The sequence below is a fragment of the Lactuca sativa genome, chromosome 2 (genome assembly GCF_002870075.4).
Source record: "Lactuca sativa cultivar Salinas chromosome 2, Lsat_Salinas_v11, whole genome shotgun sequence".
In the NCBI taxonomy this organism is placed as follows: Eukaryota; Viridiplantae; Streptophyta; class Magnoliopsida; order Asterales; family Asteraceae; genus Lactuca; species Lactuca sativa.
In genome coordinates this window covers 73,527,829-73,539,439 of record NC_056624.2, presented here as the reverse complement: position 1 = coordinate 73,539,439, position 11,611 = coordinate 73,527,829, and the positions used below count along the sequence as shown (strand labels likewise).

At 39.5% G+C, this 11,611-nt stretch overlaps 4 protein-coding genes across 4 annotated transcripts; all 4 read right to left on the bottom strand.

The window, feature by feature from the left end:
* Positions 1-1,802: 1,802 nt before the first annotated feature.
* Positions 1,803-2,285, bottom strand: LOC128132326 (uncharacterized). Its single transcript, XM_052768849.1, has one exon. It carries the CDS (start codon positions 2,283-2,285, stop codon positions 1,803-1,805), a length of 483 nt encoding a protein of 160 aa, XP_052624809.1.
* A 2,150-nt stretch (positions 2,286-4,435) lies between these two features.
* Positions 4,436-4,918, bottom strand: LOC111877030 (uncharacterized). Its single transcript, XM_023873580.1, has one exon. It carries the CDS (start codon positions 4,916-4,918, stop codon positions 4,436-4,438), a length of 483 nt encoding a protein of 160 aa, XP_023729348.1.
* A 2,150-nt stretch (positions 4,919-7,068) lies between these two features.
* Positions 7,069-7,551, bottom strand: LOC111877031 (uncharacterized). The gene has a single exon (XM_023873581.1). The coding sequence runs from the start codon at positions 7,549-7,551 to the stop codon at positions 7,069-7,071; it is 483 nt and encodes a 160-aa protein (XP_023729349.1).
* Positions 7,552-9,701: 2,150 nt separating this feature from the next.
* LOC111909111 (uncharacterized) lies at positions 9,702-10,184 on the bottom strand. Its single transcript, XM_023904898.1, has one exon. It carries the CDS (start codon positions 10,182-10,184, stop codon positions 9,702-9,704), a length of 483 nt encoding a protein of 160 aa, XP_023760666.1.
* Between the last annotated feature and the right edge of the window lie 1,427 nt (positions 10,185-11,611).

Below are 11,611 nucleotides of genomic sequence, written 5' to 3'. Positions count from 1 at the left end.
TCTAGAACTATCTACCATATTCTATATCAATTACAAGGTTTTATATGTTTCTAGAATGTGCTATAATGTCCTAGATAAGTATACACATTCTTGTGCCTTCCATAGTGTTCTAGAATGTTCAATAGCCTTCCAGGGTCTTCCATCTCGTTCTAGAGTATTCTATAATCTTCTGGCATCTTCTAGACTCCTCCATAGTATTCCATAATGTTCTAGAATCTTCCAGATCACTCTAGAGCATGCTAACTTCTTTCTAGACAATAACATGATTCTATTAGGCTAGTGATGACTTTCAACACTCCCCCTCAACACTAGCCCTTATTCGTTGTACCATGTTGAGCTGATAATTAAAGCCCTCATATTTTTCAGTACTTAACCCTTTGTGAACTCCATTTGCTACTTAGTCATTAGTCTTGATATGTTTCATATTGACTTCTTCCTTGAGAACTTTTTCTCTTCCACATGCTTTGTTTTTCCTCAGCTGCTGCAGTAGTTGCTTCGTATATTGTTTTCGTAGTTGACGATGACATTCGTGGTTGCCTCTTGTCCCACCATAATATTATTCCTGACCCCGTTGAACTCTCTTGTATAGCTTCTTACACCTCCCTTTGGTAAACTTGTAAGCATGTGGGTTGTCCCTTTTACAAGATTTGGAAAATTTCCGTAATATTAACATGTTATGATGTAATCCGTTATTGATATGCTCATCTCGTTTAGAGGTTGCCCCATTGAGATATTCTACTTTGCTCTTACGAATTAATGTGTTTTTCTTCTTTTTCGCCTTATCAAGTTTCTCTATCACATGTTCCATTTTTCGTCTAAGATGCGACTTTTTATGCAACTCTGGTGACGTCATGTTCTTATTCTCCTTTGGAATGTCCATCTTCAAGGGAATAACTTCCTCCTTCAAGGTTGTCATAAACTCTGTCTCGCTCTTCTTGAGACCTTTGTTGAGTTTCATAGTTGATAGCATTCGGGATCCAATCATATTTCTCTTCAAGGGTACAATGTGAATTATTGAACCCTTGGTGATACGCATGGTATCATCTCTCTCAAACGACCAGGGTCGTACATTGTCTAGAAAATACATTCCCAATACCATACGATAGTCATGCATATGCACCACTGTCAAGTCTATGGTGCCTTCCCATTCTGCTATCTTAAGAGGTACTCCATATGCAACACCAATGATAGGCTTGGATAAAGAGTTGACGACTTTCAACCGCCCTGGATTTTTTGTGTATTTGATGCCCAACTTCTTAGCTTCATCTTTAGCAAGCAAATTATGGGATGCACCTGTATCTACTAAAGCCTTGGTGTATCCTCCATTTACCCTGGCATCCACGAACATTAGCCTTCCTCTTTTAGTCTTATTCTCTTCTATAGCACATAGTGCCTCAACATCCCATTCATCGTCTACTTCCTTTTTGGAAGTTACTACATTGCTTTCCACAGACTTTTTCTTTGACCAGCAATCCTTGGACATGTGGCCCCACTTTCCACAATTGTTGCAGTTGCCTTCGAACCTCCTCCCCCGAGAACTCTTATTTGTCGGTCTTTTGAGATCTCCATGGTTGTGAGGTTCCTGGCTGACTCTTCCCTTTGTCAGCATTTTTGTATCCTTCTTTAGAAGGTGGCTTGAAATTCCTCCGAATTTTGCTTGTGTAGAGTGCTTCCTCTTCACTCTTTAGCGTGATGCCTCCTATTTGCTTAGCCATAGCTTCTTGGCTGGCCAACAAATTCTCAAACTCTACAAGTGATGGTTGAACGGGCCATCCTTGTACAGCAGTAATGAAGCTTATATATTATGGCCTCAGTCCATGGATGATGATCCTTTTCATTCGAGCTTCTGCAATGACAGATTGCGGATCTATTTCAGTAATCTCCCGACATATCGACTTGACCTTGTGGAAATATTGAGCAATCGTCATGTCACGTTGTGAGATTGATAATAGCTCGTTCTCCAAAAGTTGTAGTCTCGTATCATTCTTCTTTGAGAAAAGCATCAGAAACGTGTCCCAAGCTTCTTTCGGGGTGTTCTCATCCCGAATATGCTCCAACATCTCTTCTTCGATTGTCGTCTTCAAGGAAAACATTGCTTTGCCAGCTTTGATTTTCCATTTACGCAAAGCACCATTAACGTCTTCCTCTGGTGGCGTAGTTTCGCTTCCACCAACGACCTCCCATAGATCTTGTCCTTGTATGTAGGACTTCATACATGTTTCCCACGTTTTGTAGTTGTTGTTGTTGAGTTTCTTGATTCCTCCGACGACTTGGAGATCACCCATCGTGTTAGCAGTACCTCGGTAATACCAAACAAGCTAGTTTCGAAACTAAACTTGAAGAGTCACAAACTACTCACGATACAACGAGAATTACTCGTTCTCACTATCAAGAAACCTTGCTCTGATACCAGATTGTTGAACACGACTCTTTTTTATGGGAAACAACAAGACTTTTATTAAGACACTTAAGGAGATTTTACACTTTGAGAGACTACTACACTTTTCTTACTTGGAGGCTTTTCTTGGATATTTAGATGTTGGATGGTTTGGAGCAAATGAGCTCCACACCTATTTATAGGTGTTTCCACCTCCTTATAGGAAGTTTATAGATCTACATACATTCATGACTATTCTAGAACTATCTACCATATTCTATATCAATTACAAGGTTTTATATGTTTCTAGAATGTGCTATAATGTCCTAGATAAGTATACACATTCTTGTGCCTTCCATAGTGTTCTAGAATGTTCAATAGCCTTCCAGGGTCTTCCATCTCGTTCTAGAGTATTCTATAATCTTCTGGCATCTTCTAGACTCCTCCATAGTATTCCATAATGTTCTAGAATCTTCCAGATCACTCTAGAGCATGCTAACTTCTTTCTAGACAATAACATGATTCTATTAGGCTAGTGATGACTTTCAACACTCCCCCTCAACACTAGCCCTTATTCGTTGTACCATGTTGAGCTGATAATTAAAGCCCTCATATTTTTCAGTACTTAACCCTTTGTGAACTCCATTTGCTACTTAGTCATTAGTCTTGATATGTTTCATATTGACTTCTTCCTTGAGAACTTTTTCTCTTCCACATGCTTTGTTTTTCCTCAGCTGCTGCAGTAGTTGCTTCGTATATTGTTTTCGTAGTTGACGATGACATTCGTGGTTGCCTCTTGTCCCACCATAATATTATTCCTGACCCCGTTGAACTCTCTTGTATAGCTTCTTACACCTCCCTTTGGTAAACTTGTAAGCATGTGGGTTGTCCCTTTTACAAGATTTGGAAAATTTCCGTAATATTAACATGTTATGATGTAATCCGTTATTGATATGCTCATCTCGTTTAGAGGTTGCCCCATTGAGATATTCTACTTTGCTCTTACGAATTAATGTGTTTTTCTTCTTTTTCGCCTTATCAAGTTTCTCTATCACATGTTCCATTTTTCGTCTAAGATGCGACTTTTTATGCAACTCTGGTGACGTCATGTTCTTATTCTCCTTTGGAATGTCCATCTTCAAGGGAATAACTTCCTCCTTCAAGGTTGTCATAAACTCTGTCTCGCTCTTCTTGAGACCTTTGTTGAGTTTCATAGTTGATAGCATTCGGGATCCAATCATATTTCTCTTCAAGGGTACAATGTGAATTATTGAACCCTTGGTGATACGCATGGTATCATCTCTCTCAAACGACCAGGGTCGTACATTGTCTAGAAAATACATTCCCAATACCATACGATAGTCATGCATATGCACCACTGTCAAGTCTATGGTGCCTTCCCATTCTGCTATCTTAAGAGGTACTCCATATGCAACACCAATGATAGGCTTGGATAAAGAGTTGACGACTTTCAACCGCCCTGGATTTTTTGTGTATTTGATGCCCAACTTCTTAGCTTCATCTTTAGCAAGCAAATTATGGGATGCACCTGTATCTACTAAAGCCTTGGTGTATCCTCCATTTACCCTGGCATCCACGAACATTAGCCTTCCTCTTTTAGTCTTATTCTCTTCTATAGCACATAGTGCCTCAACATCCCATTCATCGTCTACTTCCTTTTTGGAAGTTACTACATTGCTTTCCACAGACTTTTTCTTTGACCAGCAATCCTTGGACATGTGGCCCCACTTTCCACAATTGTTGCAGTTGCCTTCGAACCTCCTCCCCCGAGAACTCTTATTTGTCGGTCTTTTGAGATCTCCATGGTTGTGAGGTTCCTGGCTGACTCTTCCCTTTGTCAGCATTTTTGTATCCTTCTTTAGAAGGTGGCTTGAAATTCCTCCGAATTTTGCTTGTGTAGAGTGCTTCCTCTTCACTCTTTAGCGTGATGCCTCCTATTTGCTTAGCCATAGCTTCTTGGCTGGCCAACAAATTCTCAAACTCTACAAGTGATGGTTGAACGGGCCATCCTTGTACAGCAGTAATGAAGCTTATATATTATGGCCTCAGTCCATGGATGATGATCCTTTTCATTCGAGCTTCTGCAATGACAGATTGCGGATCTATTTCAGTAATCTCCCGACATATCGACTTGACCTTGTGGAAATATTGAGCAATCGTCATGTCACGTTGTGAGATTGATAATAGCTCGTTCTCCAAAAGTTGTAGTCTCGTATCATTCTTCTTTGAGAAAAGCATCAGAAACGTGTCCCAAGCTTCTTTCGGGGTGTTCTCATCCCGAATATGCTCCAACATCTCTTCTTCGATTGTCGTCTTCAAGGAAAACATTGCTTTGCCAGCTTTGATTTTCCATTTACGCAAAGCACCATTAACGTCTTCCTCTGGTGGCGTAGTTTCGCTTCCACCAACGACCTCCCATAGATCTTGTCCTTGTATGTAGGACTTCATACATGTTTCCCACGTTTTGTAGTTGTTGTTGTTGAGTTTCTTGATTCCTCCGACGACTTGGAGATCACCCATCGTGTTAGCAGTACCTCGGTAATACCAAACAAGCTAGTTTCGAAACTAAACTTGAAGAGTCACAAACTACTCACGATACAACGAGAATTACTCGTTCTCACTATCAAGAAACCTTGCTCTGATACCAGATTGTTGAACACGACTCTTTTTTATGGGAAACAACAAGACTTTTATTAAGACACTTAAGGAGATTTTACACTTTGAGAGACTACTACACTTTTCTTACTTGGAGGCTTTTCTTGGATATTTAGATGTTGGATGGTTTGGAGCAAATGAGCTCCACACCTATTTATAGGTGTTTCCACCTCCTTATAGGAAGTTTATAGATCTACATACATTCATGACTATTCTAGAACTATCTACCATATTCTATATCAATTACAAGGTTTTATATGTTTCTAGAATGTGCTATAATGTCCTAGATAAGTATAGACATTCTTGTGCCTTCCATAGTGTTCTAGAATGTTCAATAGCCTTCCAGGGTCTTCCATCTCGTTCTAGAGTATTCTATAATCTTCTGGCATCTTCTAGACTCCTCCATAGTATTCCATAATGTTCTAGAATCTTCCAGATCACTCTAGAGCATGCTAACTTCTTTCTAGACAATAACATGATTCTATTAGGCTAGTGATGACTTTCAACACTCCCCCTCAACACTAGCCCTTATTCGTTGTACCATGTTGAGCTGATAATTAAAGCCCTCATATTTTTCAGTACTTAACCCTTTGTGAACTCCATTTGCTACTTAGTCATTAGTCTTGATATGTTTCATATTGACTTCTTCCTTGAGAACTTTTTCTCTTCCACATGCTTTGTTTTTCCTCAGCTGCTGCAGTAGTTGCTTCGTATATTGTTTTCGTAGTTGACGATGACATTCGTGGTTGCCTCTTGTCCCACCATAATATTATTCCTGACCCCGTTGAACTCTCTTGTATAGCTTCTTACACCTCCCTTTGGTAAACTTGTAAGCATGTGGGTTGTCCCTTTTACAAGATTTGGAAAATTTCCGTAATATTAACATGTTATGATGTAATCCGTTATTGATATGCTCATCTCGTTTAGAGGTTGCCCCATTGAGATATTCTACTTTGCTCTTACGAATTAATGTGTTTTTCTTCTTTTTCGCCTTATCAAGTTTCTCTATCACATGTTCCATTTTTCGTCTAAGATGCGACTTTTTATGCAACTCTGGTGACGTCATGTTCTTATTCTCCTTTGGAATGTCCATCTTCAAGGGAATAACTTCCTCCTTCAAGGTTGTCATAAACTCTGTCTCGCTCTTCTTGAGACCTTTGTTGAGTTTCATAGTTGATAGCATTCGGGATCCAATCATATTTCTCTTCAAGGGTACAATGTGAATTATTGAACCCTTGGTGATACGCATGGTATCATCTCTCTCAAACGACCAGGGTCGTACATTGTCTAGAAAATACATTCCCAATACCATACGATAGTCATGCATATGCACCACTGTCAAGTCTATGGTGCCTTCCCATTCTGCTATCTTAAGAGGTACTCCATATGCAACACCAATGATAGGCTTGGATAAAGAGTTGACGACTTTCAACCGCCCTGGATTTTTTGTGTATTTGATGCCCAACTTCTTAGCTTCATCTTTAGCAAGCAAATTATGGGATGCACCTGTATCTACTAAAGCCTTGGTGTATCCTCCATTTACCCTGGCATCCACGAACATTAGCCTTCCTCTTTTAGTCTTATTCTCTTCTATAGCACATAGTGCCTCAACATCCCATTCATCGTCTACTTCCTTTTTGGAAGTTACTACATTGCTTTCCACAGACTTTTTCTTTGACCAGCAATCCTTGGACATGTGGCCCCACTTTCCACAATTGTTGCAGTTGCCTTCGAACCTCCTCCCCCGAGAACTCTTATTTGTCGGTCTTTTGAGATCTCCATGGTTGTGAGGTTCCTGGCTGACTCTTCCCTTTGTCAGCATTTTTGTATCCTTCTTTAGAAGGTGGCTTGAAATTCCTCCGAATTTTGCTTGTGTAGAGTGCTTCCTCTTCACTCTTTAGCGTGATGCCTCCTATTTGCTTAGCCATAGCTTCTTGGCTGGCCAACAAATTCTCAAACTCTACAAGTGATGGTTGAACGGGCCATCCTTGTACAGCAGTAATGAAGCTTATATATTATGGCCTCAGTCCATGGATGATGATCCTTTTCATTCGAGCTTCTGCAATGACAGATTGCGGATCTATTTCAGTAATCTCCCGACATATCGACTTGACCTTGTGGAAATATTGAGCAATCGTCATGTCACGTTGTGAGATTGATAATAGCTCGTTCTCCAAAAGTTGTAGTCTCGTATCATTCTTCTTTGAGAAAAGCATCAGAAACGTGTCCCAAGCTTCTTTCGGGGTGTTCTCATCCCGAATATGCTCCAACATCTCTTCTTCGATTGTCGTCTTCAAGGAAAACATTGCTTTGCCAGCTTTGATTTTCCATTTACGCAAAGCACCATTAACGTCTTCCTCTGGTGGCGTAGTTTCGCTTCCACCAACGACCTCCCATAGATCTTGTCCTTGTATGTAGGACTTCATACATGTTTCCCACGTTTTGTAGTTGTTGTTGTTGAGTTTCTTGATTCCTCCGACGACTTGGAGATCACCCATCGTGTTAGCAGTACCTCGGTAATACCAAACAAGCTAGTTTCGAAACTAAACTTGAAGAGTCACAAACTACTCACGATACAACGAGAATTACTCGTTCTCACTATCAAGAAACCTTGCTCTGATACCAGATTGTTGAACACGACTCTTTTTTATGGGAAACAACAAGACTTTTATTAAGACACTTAAGGAGATTTTACACTTTGAGAGACTACTACACTTTTCTTACTTGGAGGCTTTTCTTGGATATTTAGATGTTGGATGGTTTGGAGCAAATGAGCTCCACACCTATTTATAGGTGTTTCCACCTCCTTATAGGAAGTTTATAGATCTACATACATTCATGACTATTCTAGAACTATCTACCATATTCTATATCAATTACAAGGTTTTATATGTTTCTAGAATGTGCTATAATGTCCTAGATAAGTATACACATTCTTGTGCCTTCCATAGTGTTCTAGAATGTTCAATAGCCTTCCAGGGTCTTCCATCTCGTTCTAGAGTATTCTATAATCTTCTGGCATCTTCTAGACTCCTCCATAGTATTCCATAATGTTCTAGAATCTTCCAGATCACTCTAGAGCATGCTAACTTCTTTCTAGACAATAACATGATTCTATTAGGCTAGTGATGACTTTCAACACTCCCCCTCAACACTAGCCCTTATTCGTTGTACCATGTTGAGCTGATAATTAAAGCCCTCATATTTTTCAGTACTTAACCCTTTGTGAACTCCATTTGCTACTTAGTCATTAGTCTTGATATGTTTCATATTGACTTCTTCCTTGAGAACTTTTTCTCTTCCACATGCTTTGTTTTTCCTCAGCTGCTGCAGTAGTTGCTTCGTATATTGTTTTCGTAGTTGACGATGACATTCGTGGTTGCCTCTTGTCCCACCATAATATTATTCCTGACCCCGTTGAACTCTCTTGTATAGCTTCTTACACCTCCCTTTGGTAAACTTGTAAGCATGTGGGTTGTCCCTTTTACAAGATTTGGAAAATTTCCGTAATATTAACATGTTATGATGTAATCCGTTATTGATATGCTCATCTCGTTTAGAGGTTGCCCCATTGAGATATTCTACTTTGCTCTTACGAATTAATGTGTTTTTCTTCTTTTTCGCCTTATCAAGTTTCTCTATCACATGTTCCATTTTTCGTCTAAGATGCGACTTTTTATGCAACTCTGGTGACGTCATGTTCTTATTCTCCTTTGGAATGTCCATCTTCAAGGGAATAACTTCCTCCTTCAAGGTTGTCATAAACTCTGTCTCGCTCTTCTTGAGACCTTTGTTGAGTTTCATAGTTGATAGCATTCGGGATCCAATCATATTTCTCTTCAAGGGTACAATGTGAATTATTGAACCCTTGGTGATACGCATGGTATCATCTCTCTCAAACGACCAGGGTCGTACATTGTCTAGAAAATACATTCCCAATACCATACGATAGTCATGCATATGCACCACTGTCAAGTCTATGGTGCCTTCCCATTCTGCTATCTTAAGAGGTACTCCATATGCAACACCAATGATAGGCTTGGATAAAGAGTTGACGACTTTCAACCGCCCTGGATTTTTTGTGTATTTGATGCCCAACTTCTTAGCTTCATCTTTAGCAAGCAAATTATGGGATGCACCTGTATCTACTAAAGCCTTGGTGTATCCTCCATTTACCCTGGCATCCACGAACATTAGCCTTCCTCTTTTAGTCTTATTCTCTTCTATAGCACATAGTGCCTCAACATCCCATTCATCGTCTACTTCCTTTTTGGAAGTTACTACATTGCTTTCCACAGACTTTTTCTTTGACCAGCAATCCTTGGACATGTGGCCCCACTTTCCACAATTGTTGCAGTTGCCTTCGAACCTCCTCCCCCGAGAACTCTTATTTGTCGGTCTTTTGAGATCTCCATGGTTGTGAGGTTCCTGGCTGACTCTTCCCTTTGTCAGCATTTTTGTATCCTTCTTTAGAAGGTGGCTTGAAATTCCTCCGAATTTTGCTTGTGTAGAGTGCTTCCTCTTCACTCTTTAGCGTGATGCCTCCTATTTGCTTAGCCATAGCTTCTTGGCTGGCCAACAAATTCTCAAACTCTACAAGTGATGGTTGAACGGGCCATCCTTGTACAGCAGTAATGAAGCTTATATATTATGGCCTCAGTCCATGGATGATGATCCTTTTCATTCGAGCTTCTGCAATGACAGATTGCGGATCTATTTCAGTAATCTCCCGACATATCGACTTGACCTTGTGGAAATATTGAGCAATCGTCATGTCACGTTGTGAGATTGATAATAGCTCGTTCTCCAAAAGTTGTAGTCTCGTATCATTCTTCTTTGAGAAAAGCATCAGAAACGTGTCCCAAGCTTCTTTCGGGGTGTTCTCATCCCGAATATGCTCCAACATCTCTTCTTCGATTGTCGTCTTCAAGGAAAACATTGCTTTGCCAGCTTTGATTTTCCATTTACGCAAAGCACCATTAACGTCTTCCTCTGGTGGCGTAGTTTCGCTTCCACCAACGACCTCCCATAGATCTTGTCCTTGTATGTAGGACTTCATACATGTTTCCCACGTTTTGTAGTTGTTGTTGTTGAGTTTCTTGATTCCTCCGACGACTTGGAGATCACCCATCGTGTTAGCAGTACCTCGGTAATACCAAACAAGCTAGTTTCGAAACTAAACTTGAAGAGTCACAAACTACTCACGATACAACGAGAATTACTCGTTCTCACTATCAAGAAACCTTGCTCTGATACCAGATTGTTGAACACGACTCTTTTTTATGGGAAACAACAAGACTTTTATTAAGACACTTAAGGAGATTTTACACTTTGAGAGACTACTACACTTTTCTTACTTGGAGGCTTTTCTTGGATATTTAGATGTTGGATGGTTTGGAGCAAATGAGCTCCACACCTATTTATAGGTGTTTCCACCTCCTTATAGGAAGTTTATAGATCTACATACATTCATGACTATTCTAGAACTATCTACCATATTCTATATCAATTACAAGGTTTTATATGTTTCTAGAATGTGCTATAATGTCCTAGATAAGTATAGACATTCTTGTGCCTTCCATAGTGTTCTAGAATGTTCAATAGCCTTCTAGGGTCTTCCATCTCGTTCTAGAGTATTCTATAATCTTCTGGCATCTTCTAGACTCCTCCATAGTATTCCATAATGTTCTAGAATCTTCCAGATCATTCTAGATCATGCTAACTTCTTTCTAGACAATAACATGATTCTATTGGGCTAGTGATGACCTTCAACAAAAATAGCGGCCTAAGCTTCGAATTCAAGTTGTTTTATGAAATTAGGGTTTTCGATCGCTGGATTCTAACTTTCTAAAGTGGTTGCAGTCGTAGAGAGTCGTATACCAGGTCAAGTGGCAGGATAAGGAAAATCGGTAGGCGGGATAAGAAAAAATGATGGAGGGATATCGAAAATTAACAGGCAGTGTTTTTTTAACGTCATGCATATATCCCCTTTGTTTTATTTAGTAATAATTCAAGGTAATGATTTTGTTTTATAAGGTATCATATCACTTTTTTTGCTTTCCATTCCAATTTATTATGTTGACTAAATCCACGACTATTTTAAACCCTAATAAAAAGGTACATAATTCTTAAATGCAGTAATTCACTTTTCAACTGCCGTACAATATTCAATTACCTCCTTTGCAACATATCCTTCAACAATACTGCCTTCTGGTCAATATCGATTCCTTACATACCTTTTTAAGACACCCATATATCTCTCAAATGGATACATGTATCGCAAGAATACCAAGCCACAATACTTTTTTTCTTTTACAATATGAGATATCAGATGAACCATGACATCAAAAAATGATGGTGGGAAATACATCTCGACTTGGTATAAAGTCATGATAATATCACTTTCCCATGAATCCAACACATCAGGATCCATAACTTTTGAATGAATCATGTGGAAAAACAAGTATAGCTTTGTGATTGTGTTTCAGAGACGGTTTGGCAGTATTCCACGAAATGCAATCGGAATCACATGCATCATTAAAACATGACAATTATGGG